The sequence below is a fragment of the Microcaecilia unicolor genome, chromosome 2, assembly GCF_901765095.1.
Source record: "Microcaecilia unicolor chromosome 2, aMicUni1.1, whole genome shotgun sequence".
Lineage (NCBI taxonomy): Eukaryota > Metazoa > Chordata > Amphibia > Gymnophiona > Siphonopidae > Microcaecilia > Microcaecilia unicolor.
The window spans coordinates 127,539,427-127,558,157 of NC_044032.1; the positions used below are offsets into that span (position 1 = coordinate 127,539,427).

Here is an 18,731-nt window from a genome sequence, read left to right on the forward strand (position 1 = left end):
TCCTTTACATGAAACATGGCGCCAGGCAGATCTGGAGAATGCAACTGTAAAACAAGAAAGCGATCCTGAAAATAAGGAGGTACTGGGCAAGACTGGAACATTCAAAGTAAGGGGGGGGGGAGGGAAAGCCTCACATTATTGATCCCCATATTTTTCACATTAGATAGGAGGAAGGGTAAATAGTGATGCAAGGGAAAGGGAATGGGAAGAGACAAGGGGGGTGGGTAAGGGAGGGTATAAAGGCAAGAGATAGATACTGGAGAACCAAGCAAATCAACCAGGAGGGTAGACCACAAACAAAGTCCAAATTGAGTAAGCTTTATAGGAAGTCATACATTACAGAACAAGGTGTATTTGCAACCCTGGGTGGGGCTGGGCACCCGGGGACGGTTATAGGTAGACAGAAACAGCAAATGAACACATATAGAATAACCCCACATTAAGACCACAAGATTTGCCTCATGGAACGTGGGGGGGATCTCTACACCAGTAAAGCGGGCAAAAATACTTATGTGCTTAAAGAGACACAAAGTAGATATAGGATGCCTGCAGGAGACAAAACTCACCATGGAGGAACACAATAAATTAAAGAGACAATGGGTGGGCGAGGTCCATGCAGCATCCTCCGGGGATCGTAAAGGGGGGGTAGCAGTAGTGATCCGTAAAGGGATTGCCTCAAGATCAGAACTAATAAGAGCAGACCCAAACGGACGCTATGTCTTGGTTCGCCTTTGGATCCATCAGAGGGAGCTCCTGATTCTAGGGGTGTATGGCCCCAATGTATATGATGCAAAGTTCTATACCAGCCTTGTGCAACTTTGTCTCCCATATAAATCCATACAGCTGCTGGTGATGGGAGATTTCAACTTAGTGGTGGATCCTAAAGCAGATTGTTCGAACCCCAGGGCGGCTTCTAGGGGGGGACCTAGGGCCCATGCGCTCTCATTTTTTCAACGGTCTCTAGGCCTAATAGACACATGGCGCTGCTTACACCCTGAGGAGCATGATTACACCCACTTATCAAGAGCACACGGGACTTATTCCAGACTAGACTACATATTTATCTCCCAACCGGCGTTTTCCTGGGTGCTAGCATCGGAGATAGGCCCAGAAGAGGTCTCGGACCACTCCCTAGTGTGGGTTGACATTGAAGTGCCATTATTTTACCAGCAGACACGTAACTGGCGTTTCCCAAATTACCTAGCAAAGAACAGTGAATTCCAAGACTTTCTTAAAAAAAAATGGTCAGATTACCTTTATAACAATAGTGGCCACATAGATCAACCAGAACTACTCTGGAGTGCAGCTAAGGCTGTCCTTCGAGGCGAGATCATTGCCTTTGTTCATGCCAAAAATAAGAAGCAATCCATAGCAATAACACGATTAGAGCAGAGTCTACGGAAAGCTAAGTCCCAATTTATTAAACGCCCGACCGAAGAGACTAAAGAACAATTGCGAGCAATTCAAGTAACACTGAATGCTTTATTACAGGAGAGGGGACAGAGATTTTTAGCGACTCAGCGATGTAAATTTCAAAGATTTGGGAATAGGCCAGGAACACTACTATCACACCTAGTCAATGCATGGGGACCCCGCAAGCCAATAGTGACACTCAGAGATTCGACAGGGAAGGTATATAATAAAAGTGACAAAATAGCTGAGCTTCTCTCAAAATTTTTTGCCAACCTGTACAGCTCACCTGTCGAACCAGAAGTAGGGCAGATAAACCAGTTTTTAGATAAGGCTGGGCTACCTAAATTATCAGAAAAAGAAAAACTCGAAATGGAGGCACCCCTGGAGGCAAAAGAGATTCAGGAAGTCATCAAGTCAATGCCTACAGGTTCGGCTCCAGGTCCAGATGGATATTCTGGGGAGTTTTACAGGCTATTGCCCAGCTCCTTCTACCCAGTGATACATGCATTTTATGAGCAAGTAATAGAAGCAGGCCACTTCCCACAACACGCAAACTTAGCTTTAATAACTTTAATTTTGAAACCCGGGAAGTCAGATGACCTGGCCGACTCCTATAGACCCATATCACTTATCAATGTGGACTTAAAAATCCTAGCCAAGATTCTTGCCAACCGGTTATCAGGGATACTACCCAGGGTGGTGGGAGAGGAGCAGGTGGGATTCGTCAAAACCAGACAGGCAACTAAGAATGTACGTAGGCTCTTACTGGCAATGGCAGCGGGACAGCTGACAGAGACACCAACTGCTTTATACTCACTAGATGCCGAAAAAACATTTGATAAAGTGAACTGGACATATCTGTTCGCCGTCCTGCGGTACATGGGCATTGGGGGATGGTTCTACAGTGCAATCGTAGCACTATATACAGACCCGTCAGCTGCAGTAATAGTAAATGGGATTAGAGACAAGCCTTTCGAGATAGCGAGGGGTACAAGACAGGGCTGCCCACTGTCCCCAGCATTGTTTATCCTGTCATTAGAGCCCCTGCTGAGAGCTTTGAAGAAATCAGAAGAAGTCTCAGGAGTGCAGGTGGGGAATAAAATTATCAAAACCTTAGCGTTTGCAGATGACTTGATGATTGTGACAACTCATCCTTCAGCCTCGCTAGACCAGATTATACAGAAAACTGAGGAATATGGCCGAATCTCAGGGTTTACTTTGAACAAAAAAAAATCACTGGCCATGGAGGCATATCCAGACAAAGGAGGCCCGGACCGGGAGGACTGCCCTCTGACCAAAGTAAAAGGGAAAATTAGATATCTGGGCACCAACATAACACAAGATCTGGGCAGACTATACCAAGAGAATGTTGAGCCCCTGCTGGAGACCACACGTCTAAAACTAAGAATGTGGGACTCATATCCTCTGTCGCTGTTGGGGCGCATCACTGTCTATAATATGATGATCGCGCCCAAGTGGATATATGTTTTCCAGACTCTCCCTCTGTTTCTGAAAACAGAAGATGAAAAACAGTTAAATAAGCTCATTCAGAGATTTCTATGGAGAGGACGAAAAGCAAGACTGCCGATACAATTATTGCACACCCCGCGAGAATATGGAGGCTTGGGCCTATTGAATATGCGTTATCTCACCATTGCCAGTGGCATGCGACATATCACAGATTGGTATAGGAATACCACAGAATTTTCAGACACACCCTTAGAAACTTCACTAACTCAAGGAGTTCATTTTAGCTGCTGGCTACATATGGGAATGGGCCAACAGCCTAGGCTCCTCCAACAATCATACCTACTTCCAACAGCCAGATCAGTATGGAGATGGGTATGTAAAAAGCACAACTTCTCGTGGAGAGTGACCCCATATCTATCTATTTGTGAAAACCCGCAGTTCCAGCCCGGAATCATGCATGATGGGTTCCGTATATGGAGGCGAAGCGGTCTGGCATATATTCATCAAGTGGTAACAGAAGAGGGGCAAATGAGAACTTTTGAAGAACTACAGACACAATTTACCCTCAAACCAAGGGATCGTTTTCACTACTGGCAGTTGACTCATTATGTAAAAAGTTTGCCCTGGGAGTGCCTCACAGAGGATGTGCAGGAGGAACTTTCATCGGCATACTCCCTGCAGTCCCAGGGCAGAGTGTCATTGTCCATGAATCATCGTCATCTAAAAGACAGGACAGAAGAACCGGACTACCAGTTGCTGACTGAACAGTGGAACACGGACCTAGGCACGATCTTGCCACCAAATATAATACAGGAGTATATCAACAAGGTCCAAAAAGCTTCCAAAATGGTTCAATACAGCGAAATGGAATACAAATTTGTAATGAGGGCATATATCCCTCCAAGGAGAGCCTTCCACATGGGAATATCCCCGGATGGTGCATGCCCTAAGTGTGGGGCGCACGGGGCGACACTTGGACACATGTTTTGGTCATGCCCCAGCATCCAAAAATTTTGGACAATACTTACCCAGTCGATCTCACAGATGTGGGGTGCTACCTGTAAGAAGGGACCACAGATGTTATTTGGAAAACCCATGATGGTGCACCCGATTCCGACAGGGTTTAAGGGATTTACTCATAGAGCCATAATGATTGCAAAAAAAGTTATACTTACTGAATGGATTACAAATAAAACTCCAACCTTGCAGCAGTGGCGTGGTTTGATGATAGACTACATGAAGTTTGAAAAGAAATTGGCAGACTATAAAAGTGAAAGAAGATTTACAGAAAAGGACTTCCATCGGATTTGGACTGCCTTCTGGCAAACTATCCCCTTAGGGGGAAGAGGCCGGATCCTGAATTTGTAGCAGAACTGCTTGGACAATCCAGTACAAACTGATCGGCTAAGGACATAAGAGCATAAGGGAGGGTGGACGTGGGAGGGAAGGGGGGGAGGGGGGGAGATAGGAAACAAGGTGCCTACGGGAAATATCACAGGAATATCAATAAGGACATTTGGAAAAGGTTTTAGGTCATGATAGATTAGAAGTTGATGTTAGTAAAATTGAGAGATAGTTGAAGTTATAAATAACCTGTTTATGTTAGACATGAAAATTGTTTAGAGCCTTTTCTGAATATGATATGGAATTTTCCGTGCAAATCAATAAACAAATTTAAACATAACACTTGGTTCCCAGTCAGCCCTAGCTCTCCAGTCTGGCACCTTCCTGATTGCTATGTGAACAGTGGCTTTCAGCAGCACTAACAAAAATCCTGCGACTACTGGCAATGATAAAATGTTTTGCTTAATTTTGTGTGTGTGTGTGGGGGGGGGGGGGGGGGGGGGGGGGGTAAATTGCCAAAAGGCCACTACACTTCAGATCTGCTGGCCTTTTAGGTTTTACTGTTAAGGGTTACCAAACGTTTGCAATTTTTTTTTTATTTTTATTTGGATTTTGATCATACCTTTTTACAGTAGTAGCTCAAGGTGAGTTACATTCAGGTACATGTATTATCTGTATTCCTAGTGGGGTACAGCAGCAGGCTGAGAACCAGAGAAGCCAGGTTCAAATCCCACTGCCGCTCATTGGACAAGCCATTTAAGCCTTCCCTCAGGTACAAACTTAGACAAGCCTGCTGTAGAGCTTACAATCTAAGTTCACTCCTTGAGGATTGCAAACAGGCCAGGTTTTCAGGATAGCCCTAATGAACATGCATGGGAAAGATTTGCATGTCCATCCATTGTATGCAGATCTCTCATATGCATATTCATTAGGGATAGCCTGAAAATCTGGTCTGTCCTCAAAGACAAGCAGACCAGATTTTCAGTGATGGTATGGCACACTCTGTAGGTTCTAAGTAACATTTTGTAGTGTTTGGTATTACTACTTAGCATGCCTGGGTCTTTTTGGATTTGGATATAGATCACACCCTTCTCAGTAATAGCTCAAGACAAATTCTGTTCAAGTACAGTATATATTCTCCTGATTCTGTATAGTAGGCTTGTCCAAGTTCACAGAATCCTTAAGCCGGGCAAGCCACAAGACCAGGTTGAGGAGTATAGACCCATATCGCTCCTCAACGTAGACGTTAAAATACTGTCCCGGGTGTTGGCAGAGCGACTCATGCATCATATACCTAGCCTTATCGGAGAACATCAAGTGGGATTTGTGAAGGGGCGGCAGGCCACTCAGCATATACGTAGGGTGCTTTTAAGCAGGGGCATATGGACAAGTAACGGGAGACCCACTATTAATGGTAAGCTTAGATGCTGCCAAAGCTTTTGATAAGGTGAACTGGGACTATTTGTTTCAGGTGTTGGACTACATTGGGATGGGAGGCTGGTTTCTGGAGGCGGTGAGAACGCTATACAAAGATACGCGGGCAGAGATCTTGGTAAATGGAACCAGACATGACACCTTTCGGGTGGAGCGGGGGGGGGGGTTAGGCAGGGTTGCCCTATGTCACCGCTGTTATTTTTGCTGTATCTAGAACCCCTTCTCTGCACTATTTTGTTAGATCCAGAGATACAGGGGGTAGCCCTATACAAACATAAAACCAAAATACTGGCCTTCGCAGATGACATGTTCCTCACACTCACACAACCGAGTACATCCGTAGTGAGGCTGCTGGAAGTGATAGATGAGTTCAGTTTCTTTTCTGGGCTACAGTTAAACCTACAGAAATTGTTGGCCTTACCGATCCAGTCGACGCTGTGATCGGAGTGGGGGGGAACATCCCCTTTTCAGTGGGCTACAGAGCACATTAAGTACCTGGGGATTACTGTTACGGCAGACATAGCCAATTTGTACCGAGAAAACATAGGCCCCTTGCGGAGGCAAACACAAGAACTTTTGCAGGGGTGGCAGGGGTTGCCATTATCCTTACAGGGTAGAATCACGTTATATAATATGTCTATTTTCCCAAAATGGACATATGTTTTTCAAATGATCCCGGCGACGTTGGGGTATAAAGAAGAGTGATGGCTATACAAAGCACTGAATGGGTTCTTGTGGCAGGGTAAGAGGGCCCTTATAGGGCTAAAAAAATTAATGAGAAAACATAGCAAAGGGGGCTTGGGATTGTTAGATCTGAAACTTTTCACGATAGCCAGCAACCTCCGGTACCTAACTGATTGGTTCCGCGCAAAAGAGTTCTACTCATGTACAGGGGCGGAAACATGACTAATGACACCACTAGACTTTGCTTATTGGTTACATGCCCCGTCGGTTGAGTTGCCCACGGTGGAAGCCTATGGGTATATAATAAATTCGCTGCAGAAAGTGTGGCGATGGTTGAGCAAGACTTTTACTTGGAACAGAGAGGTGTCACCCTTGCTCCCACTGAGGGGCAATTTGGCATTTCCTGAGGGGGGGGGGGTCATCAATACTGTTTCCGAGATGGACCTCCCGGGGAATCCATTACTTATTTCAGGTAGTAACAGAACAGGGGACCCCCCCAAGCCCTTTCAGAGTATCTGTGAAGAGTTTGGGCTACAGAAGGCGGACCATTTTGCCTATTTGCAGATTAGTCACTAAATCAGGTCCTTACCAGCCAGCTGTTTGACCCAAGCAATATGGGACAATCTGAATGATCTACTGGGCCTGGAAGCGCAGCTGAAAGTGCCACTGAAATATTTCCATCGCAATTTAAGAGATTTACAGGACACAAATGACTACACTATAGTGTCAAGTCTTTGGCAACAGGAGCTGCAGTGGAAGCTTGACCCAGGATAGGTTGCAGCTTGCTTGTCCACAGTACAAAGAGTAGCAGAGAATATAACCTGGAGGGAAATGCAATATAAATTCGTGATGCAAATGTATATATTGCCTCACCAAGCCTACAGAGCGACTTTGAGACTGACTGATGATTGCCCAAAATGTGGGAGTGTGGGAGCCACCTTGGGATATATGTTTTGGGCCTGCCCAACATTAAAGATTTTCTGGACAGAGCTGGGAATGCGGATCTTACAGATGTGGAAAGTCAGGTGGCGCCCATCCCCGGGACAATTGTTTGCTAAGTTCAATGTTCAAGGACGGTCATCTGAGGGGATGAGAGCCTTTCTGAGGAGGACCGTTTTGATGGGAAAACGAACAATCCTGCAGTTATGGCTACAGCAAGAGGCGCCCAGTGTACCACTGTGGCGAGGAGCCATGATGCAGTGTTGTATGTTAGAAAAGAGAGGAGTTGGGAACTTGGCCTCCCGAAGGGGGGACCAGTTTTGCAAGACCTGGTCACCACATTGGGACACTTTGACGCTGGTCGCCAGAAGTAGACTTTTGAACTGCTAATAACCCATGCTAAATATATAGGGGAATAAGATCTTTTTGGTGTCGGAAGGTTTTGTTGCAATGTTTTGCTGTACACTAGAGTTTGCTATCTCGAAGATCAAAATGATAAATTACCATAGATAAGGGGGGGGGGGCGGGTTTAGGGGGAGGGGGTAAGGGGGAAATAAGAAAAAAAAAAAGCAAATAGCAAAAGGTCGATGGTTGAACAATTAATGTGAGCTCCAATATTGTCTAACGTTGCCATCATGACTGTATGTTTGAAACGTTTTGTTAATAAACAAGATTTAAAAAAAAAAAAAAGGTGAAAAAAATCAGACAGACACTACGGGATTTTTTTTTATATAGACAATTGAAATAAAATTAAGAAAATTAGAACAAAAAAGCGAAAAAAACTCGAACACTCTTTCCTGGGCCTGAGAAGAGCGCAGATATAAACCTACCACACCTCAATGCGGAGAAAAGAAACTGACGAGACATGCTCAAGCAACGGGGGTGGGGGGGGGTGAGGGGAATCAGTGCGCGCTGCACACGCCAGAAGACTCTGGCAAAACTTTGTTTTATTTTGCGTGCAAAATGCCAATTCTTGGGCCAACGCGGATGTCGACCCACGTGAGAACAAGCACCCTGCTTGTCCTCGGAGAAAAATATTTACATTGGTATAATATATAGATCACCTTCTCGGTTGGCAGAAATGGACAGACTTAATTGAAGATATCCACAAGATAGCTAGGAAAGGGGAAGTAGGTGATTTTAATATGCCGGATGTCGATTGGGGCATCCCATCTGTGGGGTCATCTAGAAGTAAAGGGATCTTGGATTCTCTGCAGGAAGAAATGTTTCAGCAGTGGGCAACGGAACTGATGAGGGATGGAGCTATTCTTGACCTGGTGCTTAGAAATGGGGACAGTGTTTCTAAAGTTACAGTGGAAGATCACTTGGCATCTAGTGGTCACCGGTATGGTTTAATATTAAGACAAAGGAGGAGAGAGCTTATTTGAGACTGAAGGTCCTAGATTTAAAAAAAAAAAAAACAACTTTGTGGAGATGGGGGAATTTCTCAAGGAAGAGCCAGCTGGATGGGAACAGCAGAGGGCAAAACTGAAAGCTTATTGGACTCCTACTCGAGTGGCCAGAATCACTAAGAGTATCAACTTCAACTGCTGGTCTTGTCAGGAAAGAGATGGCTCACTGGCACATATGGTTTTCTACTGTAAAAATGTCAGAGCTTACTGGCAATTAATTTGGGCAAAAATGTGTCGTATCTTTCATTTGCCTGAGACCACTGCGATCTCTTATGAGGTTGTGATCTTACGAGCTTCTTGTCCTACTATCCCTCTTTTGGAGTCTGATAAGAAATTGTATAACATACTGCTAGCTGTTGCCTTACATTTAATTGTCTCCAATTGGAAAAATAATGTGTACCTGAATTATAATGAATGGTGGAGTTATGTATGCGTGATCAGAAAATATGAAATAATTTTGGCTCATAGACGCCGAAATATTAGGTCTGTTTTGAAGACCTGGGCTCGTTTAGACCTTTTTTGTCAGGAGCCACATAGCACGCCTTGAACTTGAGTAACTCTGCAATTTGTCTCCAGGTATTGCCTTTTAATAACGATTTTTTTTTTTTTTTAAGGGGGGTTTTGTTTGATTATGTGTTTACTTTTGCATTCTATGTAAGGCAAAATCTTTAATAAAAATATAATTTAAAAAAAAAGAAAACAAAAAGAAAATATCACATAAAAGTAGGAGGAAAAGAAGGCCGCTCTGGTTCTCCAATGTAGTAGCTGAAAAGGTAAGGGAAAAAAGGTTAGCCTTCAAACATTACAAGACATTGCAGAAAGAGGAAGACAGACAAAAATACCTGCAAAAGCTAAGAGAAGCTGGAAAAGCTGTCCGGAAAGCAAAAAGGCAAATGGAGGAAAAGATAGCCAATACGGTAAAATTGTGGGACAAGACGTTTTTCAGATATGTGACAGGATAAAGTGCCATAATAGCATTGTGAGGCTCAAAGCTGAGGGGGAGGAATATGTAGAGGCTGATAAGGATAAAGCTGAACTGCTTAACAATTATTTCTGTTCTGTGTTCATGGAAGAAAGGCTGGGGATAGGACCTCAGAAAACATATGCTAAGGAGGATGGATGCATGGTACACCAGGACCGATTCTCAGAAGACTGTGTTCGTGAGGAGCTAGCTAAACTAAAAGTGGACAAAGCAATGGGGCCTGATGGGATACACCCAAGGGTACTCAAGGAAATTGGAGATGTTCAGCTGGATGCACTGTCTGACCTCTTCCTTAAAGTCTGGAGGGTCCCGGAGGAGTGGAGAAGGGCGGATGTGGTCACTCTGCACAAGAGCGGAAGCAAGGAGAAGGATGGGAATTACAGACCTGTCAGTCTGACCGCTGTGGCAAGTAAACTAATGGAAACACTTCTACAGCAGAGGAGCCCAAGTCTTCACAAATCAACAGACTGCAGGACCCGAGGCAGCATGGCTTCAATAGAGGCAAGTTGTGTCAGATGAATCTGATTGATTTCTTTGACTGGGTGACCAGTTGGATGTGGGAGGGGTGCTAGATGTGGTGTACTTGGATTTTAGCAAAGCCCTTGACACAATCCTGGATAGGCGACTAACTGCCCTTGGTGTGGGAACTAAAATGACTGGGTCAAAAACTGGTTAAATGGGAGGAGACAAGAAGGTAGTGGTAAAATGGAGCTTGCTCTGAGGAAAAGGATGTTATCAGTGGTGTACTGCAGGGGTCAGTCCTTGGGCATGACATGAGGAAGGATCTAGTGAAGGCTGAAGAATGTCTGAAAATTGGCAATTAAGATTTAATACTAAGTGCAAGGTCATGCACTTGGGTTAAAAGAATCCAAGGGAATGGTACAATATAGGAGCTGAAGTGCTTCTGTGTTCGAAAGAAGAGCGGGACTTGGGGGTGATTGTGTCCGATGGCCTTAAGGTGGCCAAACAGGGTAGAAAGGGCGACGGTCAAAGCCAGAGGGATGCTTGGGTGCATAAGGAGAGGAATGACAAGCAGGAAAAAAAGAAAAAGAGGTGATATGATAGAGACATTTAAATACCTCAGTGGCGTTAATGTACAGGAGGTGAGCCATTTCCAAATGAAGGAAAACTCTGGAATGAAAAGGCAAAGGATGAAGATAAGAGGAAGCAGGCTTAGGAGGAATCCAAGGAAATACTTCTTCACAGAGAGGGTGGTGGAAGCGTGGAATGGCCTCCTGGCGAAGGTCGTGGAGACGAGGACTGTGTCTGAATTTAAGAAAGCGTGGGAGAGGCATGTGGGATCCCTTAGGAAAAGGAGGAGTTAGTTGTTGGTGAGGAACAGCAGACTGGATGGGCCTTTTGGCTCTTATCTGTTGACAGCAAGAAAGAGAGGGTCCAGAAGTGCACAAATTACAACAGTAAAAGAAAAAAAAAAAAGCACATTATTAACAAAGACTATCATCGTTCCAGCTCTGGAGGCCCATTTGTGGCTCTTATCTGCTGCCATGTTTCTAAATGGACCACTGGTCCGACCCAGTATGGCTATTCTTATGTTTTTATGTCCTTATTGTAGTCTCGGAAAGCTAGTCAAAGAAATTAGTCCAGTACAAATGCACTATTTTTCCATTTTATTTTACCTTTAGAATGCAGTAACAGCTACCATACTACTTTACCTTAAACTAACTTTATTTTCTATCTGTATCAGATGGCCATTTAATTTTTCTCTGTTTGGTCCCAGTCTCTGGTTTCTGCTTTCCTCTTATCAAGGTTTCCCATCCATTTCTCTCTCTCCTGTCTTTTTCACTTCCTCCACTACATACATCTCCAAACTGATCTTTTACTTTCAGCTTTCTTCCATTTATTTTTCTGCCTCTGTCCAGATACCATTCATTCTTACTATAGAGCATGACACCCCTCACTGACCCTTCCCATCCAGCATCTCTCCTCTCCCCCCAAACCACTGCTGCTTTCTGGGACTAGCAGCGGCAATATAACAAAAAAAGCATGGATTCTTGGGCTTTATGTACATGGCTGCTGGCTCTGCCAGTCCTGTTCCCTTCGAAACAAGAAGATGGGAGGGGTGGGACTAGCAGAGCCAACAGCCATACGCATAGAGGTTGTGGTTCCATGGCTGTTCTCTGTTTTGCTGCTGCAGGTCTCAAGTAACAGCAGAAGCTGCAGGGAAGTGGATAAGGTCATGTTTAAGGCTGGGAAGGCTTAGTCTCCACAAGCCTCTTTAGAACATAAGAGTAGCCATACTGGGTCAGACCAATGGTTCATCTAGCCCAGTATCCTGTTTCCCAAACAGTGGCCAAGCTAGGTCACAAGTAACTGGCAGAAACCCAAATTGTGACAACATTCCATGCTACAAATCCCAGGGCAAGCAGCTGCTTCCCCATGTCTGTCTCAATAGCAGACTATGGACTTTTCTTCCAGGAACTTGTCCAAACCTTTTTTAAACCCAGACGTTCCTACATCCTCCGGCGAAGACTTCCAGAGTTTCATTCATTGAGTGAAAAAAATATTTCCTCCTATTTGTTTTAAAAGTATTTCCATGTAACTTCAAGTGTCCCCTACTCTTCATACTTTTGGAATGAGTAAAAAAAAATCGATTTACTTCTACTCATTCTACACCACTCAAGATTTTGCAGACCTCAATCATATCTCTCCTCCTCCGTCTCTTTTCCAAGCTGAAGAGCCTCAACCTCTTTAGTTTTTCCTCATACAAGAGGTGTTCCATCCCCTTATCATTTTGGTTGCTCTTCTTTGAACCTTTTCTAATTCCACTATATCTTTTTTGAGTTACGGCAACTAAATGCAATACTCAAGGTGCGGTCGCACCATGGAGCGATACAAAGGCATTATAGTATTTTCGGTCTTATTCACCATCCCTTTCCTAATAATTCCTAGCATCCTGTTTGCTTTTTTTGGCCACTGTAGCACACCGAGCAGAAGATTTCAGCATTATTATCTATGACAACACCTAGATCTTTTTCTTGAGTGCTGACCACCAAGGTGGACCCTAGCATCAGGTAACTATGATAAATGTGGGTGTTAATGGCCTCTAGCACCCACGTTTACTTTTGAGCATCAGGGCCTTAGTGCAGAACTATACTTATTTTACTTATGCTGTTGGGAGCTGGTGATCAATTTTATTTCTCATGTATGCAGGATTGATATTTAGGTCTGAATTCTCGCTTTCTCAAGTTAAATTGTGAATAGGGCCAGCAAGCTATCTCCATTCAGGTTACTCCACTTCTGATTTTATCCCTGTCTATATAGACTAAAGTCCTATTTATTTTTTTATCTTGATTTTGCTCACACCTTTTTCAGTAGTAGCTCAAGGTGAGTTAAATTCAGGTATACTAGACACCTATGACAAGAAACCACAGGTCAGAAACAAACATGCAGCCAAACACTGCAATGGAAACCCTCAAGGCTGGTCTTAGCAATTGCGGAGCCCTGTGCAGACCAGTTCGGTAGGACCCCCTCCCCCGTCCCATCTAGCCCCACCCCTGTTGACAAGATGTGTTTTAAACATTTTTTTTATTTCAAATAAAGGCAAATCAAGCAAAACTTCTACAGAAAAACTAATTCAAATATGCATAATGCTATCATAGAAACCTTTGGGTTTAAAAAGCAAAACCATGTGCATGTAAGGACTGGATAAATGAACTGAAAAATTCCCTTAATATATAATACTTGGTAACAATAGTGAAACAGTGATTGAATAGTCACGTAGCAAGAAGCCTAAGCCAGCAGATCTATTTTTCACTTAACATAATTAACTTTGTATGAACTTGGCTACTAATAGTTTGCTGAACTGGACAATGTTGGCACATTTAGCCTGATTCTGGACAGTTCTGCAAGAAGGAAGCCCTTCCCTCATTAATCAATACCTTCTATGTGAAATAGTAATAATAATAATAATAATAATAATAAAAAAGGCAAGTGCATTTTTATAATATACCAATGCATTCCTCAAAGCAAAAGAAGCATGCTCCCACATGCCATTTTTTTTCTTCTGATGTAGGAACAGGAAAAAAAAGAAGATTTTAAAAGCTCCCAGGTTTCAATCTAATTCATGTTTAATGTGGGATAAAATGCCAAAAATAAGTAAATAGATAGATAGATTGAAACTCTGATTCTCATAACATGATGTCTGTTTAGTGGCCCTTCGCCAGGAGAAAAAATATCTGCCTCAACTCTACAGAAATCTCATATATATGTGCAGATATCCCAAAATCCAGACTGAGTTGGTGGGTCACAAAGGCAGTCAGAACTTACATTCCTTACCCTCTTTCTCCTGTTTGGGTTTACTGTTAAACTAGAAACCCATGCACAGCACTGGGGTCTGTGCGCGAACAGTGAAAAGAGGTCCTGTGCTCAGTGCAACTGTTGGCACCACTAAAGTCTTCATATTTTTTGGATAAAATGAAAGACAGGAGGGAAATGGAGATCTATTTTATTTTTGTTATCTGGGGTCACATGAAGTTTAAGTGTTAGAATGGGGTCATATCAGATAAAGTTCATGAAGCACCGAAATGCTTGAAACTTCTCCAGTTGCTGATAAAATTTGTGAGCAAAATATTGAGTTTATTGCCTGCCTCTGTGTACATGCTTCCACAGCAACTGGTATGATCTCCCATGTTCACGTACATTTTTTTTGCACATGACTTGGTTACAACAGTGAACACAAAAAATGTTTTACATGTGTTAGTGAGTTGTGCAGAGAGTTCAGTGCATAGCTCAACACAAGGATGAGTACATCAGCCTCAATCTCTGTTGATAGAGTCACTAGAAGTTATCAAACTAAACTTTTCATATTTTATCTAATTTAGTTGTGGAAGAAAAAATTACAAATACAACTTTGTATGTATAAAAGCCAAATTGTACCTGAACGACTCCACCAGGATTAACACTGATCATGGTGCAAATCCCACGAAATGCTGAATCCTTTTCTTCATTGTCTCTTATGTTCCGCAGAGATGTGCACCTATTAAATTGTAGAATCATATTATTAGCATAATATGTGATTTTAATTCTAAAACAAATGTTTCACCTAGCCACAGTATTTGATGGAATAAGAGCCACAATAAACCTTAACACATAAAACAGAAGTAAAGGGTTTACTAAAATGCCTAAAAGGTTTCTACAATCTGTGTAAGTACATTATGTATATGTCTCATGATATTCACAAATTCACGTACCGTGTTTAAGTATTCAACAGTATTCATATTGAACCTGGCTCGTATCCTGATTCTATACAAGTTTACTATACTTGTTTGCTCTTTGATATGTAAAACTATATGCATACTTGATTCATGGAACTGTTAAAGTGACCTGTATTCCATTAAATACCATTAACACCATTATGAGAAGAATACAGTATCACAAAAATATTTAAGACACCACTTATAAAGAATTTAACTGACAGCAGCAAGCAAATTATACAGATCAAGTCTATAAATAGAGTTTTGTAACAATTTAAATCTACTGTATCAGACTAATGCACGCTCTCTCATTTTCAATACTGGCATGCGTTGTCATTCTGATGGATTTTATAATGCTCTTTTATAATCAAGCTTTAACACAGCAAGCATGTGACAATCTTATCCCATGCATCTATTAGTCATTAGCCACAACATAAGATAAATATACATGACAGTGCTACTGAGAAACTCACAAACCTGATAGGACAAGATTAGTCACATGGTTGGCAATGATTAACGACTGATTTTGTAACCAACTGAAAATATATCTAAGTGAGATAGAAAGGAAGAAAGAAAGTGAAAATGAATTAAATAAAAGATTGAATAATACACACCAGGGTCTTATAAACTGCTGTAGCATGGGGGCCACCTCTTGAGGACAAACGTAACCAAGACGACCAATTGTTATTGCTAAGGTAACGCAATCACGGTTATACACCACCAAACGCCAATCAAGACATGAGCAAATGAGGGGGGAGGAAGGAGAAAAAATAAAGAAAAACAACAAATAACTCAGAAACAGAAACCAACAGAATCTGTGTATGATAATAAACATAAGATCTTACTAATGTTCTTTATTACCACCCCTAAAATAAGGGGCAGCAACATGTATGGCATACTCTTAGTCTAAGAGGGGATGAGGGAGGGGGGAACAAAGGAGAGAACACCCAGAACACAATTTAGACTCCTGTAATAAAATGCATGTTCAGCTATATTGTCTGCTAGTGGATAGCATGATGAAAAAATAATTGTATGATCCAAGTCAATTTAGCTTAGCAGTAAACAGAACACTTTCCACAGAAATGTATGTTATGCAAACAAAAGCTTTCCTGTTTTCTCTTTGCCTGCTTTCTTGTATTTCATCAGATTCACTTTAATTTCCACAATGATTGTTTAATTGTTAAGACAAAAAGTATTTTATATAGCATCTCTCAAAACATTTATTTTAATGTCTTCAGTCTCTGGCTACTTTTAGCAAAGACATGATGTTCTTTTCTGGTCTGAACCCACTGCAGTCAAAGCACTAACCACCAATATAAGGATGCATTCAAAATGTGTGCTATTTTCTAGATCTAAAAAGGGGGAATGTACACAACCAGTGATCATGTATCATTCAATTCAAGATATTCGATCATATAATACCTATTTTCCAAATCTGGAACACAACTCTGGAGGTTCCCAAATAGTGGGTCCCACCAATGTAGTGTCTAAAGCAGGAAAACTAAAAGCACCCGGAGAACAGAAAGTTATGAGCTCCAGGAGTTTCAAGGGTACACTTAACATTTACCACACTACAGCTATAAAAGGCAAATTTTGAACTGAACTTAAATGTTCTTTTCTATTAGACCCTCCAGGTTATCACAGCTCGAAACAGGATATTAAGCAAAACAGCTATGAATTCTTCTTTATAGCTTTTCCAAAAACATTCGTCACCATAATGCTTTTTATTCATCATCTTCTTTATGAAATACTACACTGTTACTTTTGGTACTCACAGTGTTAGTGTACTTTTCTTTTGATATCAATATCCAACAAATACAGAGTATATATTTTACTACTTTTGAATATATTCCCATTTGTAGCAACTAAATTTTGGGAAAATGGTATTGTACCTCAAAACTAACACAATCTTCTTAAAGTCACCTATCAAACATAAGATTTAAACTGTGCCTCTATGGAAGCACCTAAAAAGCAGGTTACATGTTAGGAAAGAAACATTGCCAAGAACACAACTGTGGACACCAGTTGTGTCAAGACCCCAGAAAGTCCTACTAGGGGCAGCTATAAAACTTTAAGTCCATATGAGAAGCATGCACACCACTGTGGAGGGAACCAGGATTCTGACCTCTATTACCTCTAAATCACTGGTAATACATAAGCTTGTTTTACTCTAAGGGTCCATATTCATAATATTAAGGAGGAGCATATTAACCTACTTCACACTGTTAAATCACACATTCATATTTCCTGAAAACCTTGCCTTGCTATGCCATGTTGCTAACTTGCATATGAAAGCCTTAGAGGAATGAAGTTGTAAAATAAAAAAACATTAACATATTGTTTCACATTTAAGCTGATTAAAATAGAATATTTTTTTAGAATAACTGGGAAAAAAGCTCTCAAAAGCAAGATCTTAAGGACAAATGGGATCCAACTATGTATAATAATCAATACATCTACCAGCATGAAGAATAAGTTAATGTTTCAATTTAAGTGTTAAGGAAAAATTGTGTTTTAATGGCGCTCTCTCAAACTCACAATTTATTTTTCAGAGGAAGGAAGGGTGGGAAAAGAATGTTTAAGACTTACTTAAAGCAAAGTACACAAATAAAAACAGATTTATATGAAGCAAAGAAAAATCTATGTTCAAAAGACAAACTGCAACATTCTCATTAAATCAGGCATTTATGAACAATTTGATGACACATGCAATAAAGCAGATGTTTTCAGAGAAAGTTCAGTGTAGGATATATCACATGACAAATTTGATGATCTTGTACAGTCATGTTAAGTCAAAGCAATTTTTTTGTGAATTAATGATCATTGAAAATATAACTCACAAAACAGGGGAAATAATTAATCTTCTCTTATACACTACAATTTTTTAAATTTTTTAACATATAGCTACCAACTGTTAGCATTAGTTGCTTACAGTTCTTTAAAAAGCAACTGTTCTCTAATATAAAGAAAATTTATCTTCTAATATTAATTCAGTGTCTGATGCAAAACCACAGGTTTTGGACATCCCACAACAAACTTTTGCCACAAATACATCACATTGAACATTTACAGTAATGCATACACATAAAATACTCCAATAAAAAAACTAAGATAGATTTTCATTTGATATTTCATTAACAAGCATACAAATAATGCTTGAACTCTAGATGCATGTCAGTTGCAGGTACTGGACAGTTACCCATGTGGAAGGGGAAGGGGACACACCAGTTGCATAGTATGATCACATCTGTACATACAAAAATTGTAAAGTGAGAATCTAGTCAAGTTTTTTTAATTTTTATTATTATACACAACAGTACCTGCAAGTGCCATGCAGCCAGATCCCCTTCCACAATATGTGAAATCATGGAAAAATCAGTACTAAAGAGTTACTGCAAACAGCTTTTTACTTCATAACTATTATTCTAAATCTCTCCAGGCAACGTAAATGCAATTGTACTGACCATGCCAATTACAAATTAAAATTATTTTCACATGAATCAGAACAAAATATAGGATCATGAAAAGAATCAGCTGCAGTTAGGAGAAAATATTCTTTGTTATAAGCCATAGATTACATTTTTTTTTCTTTTTAATATGGAAGGGTCACTTTAAACAATGCTTTCTAAAATGCAAAAGGTTCAAGCCTCAGTAACAAATACATATGCCACTTCAGATGCTTTCTAATTAGAAAGCCAACTACAGTATGGCAGCTAAGTTTGCAGACTATTACCACTATCATCATACATGATCAAGAGATTAGGTAAAATATGTTACAGTAATAACTACATGCTAGTTAACTGTTTAACTAGGGAATGTGATTGCATATTTGAAATAAAA

The 18,731-nt window shown here is 41.2% G+C and overlaps 1 protein-coding gene across 2 annotated transcripts in view; it reads right to left on the reverse strand.

Annotated features, from left to right (window-relative positions):
• The window catches only part of TNPO1 (transportin 1), a 541,716-nt gene that overhangs the window by 45,290 nt on the left and 477,695 nt on the right, over nt 1-18,731 (reverse strand). For both annotated transcript variants that reach the window (XM_030193299.1, XM_030193300.1), the window contains exons 21-22: nt 15,506-15,581; nt 14,575-14,674 (exon numbers count right to left, since the gene is read on the reverse strand). In XM_030193299.1, coding sequence (XP_030049159.1) covers nt 14,575-14,674; nt 15,506-15,581 — 176 coding nt within the window. The remainder of the gene's footprint in view (nt 1-14,574; nt 14,675-15,505; nt 15,582-18,731) is intronic.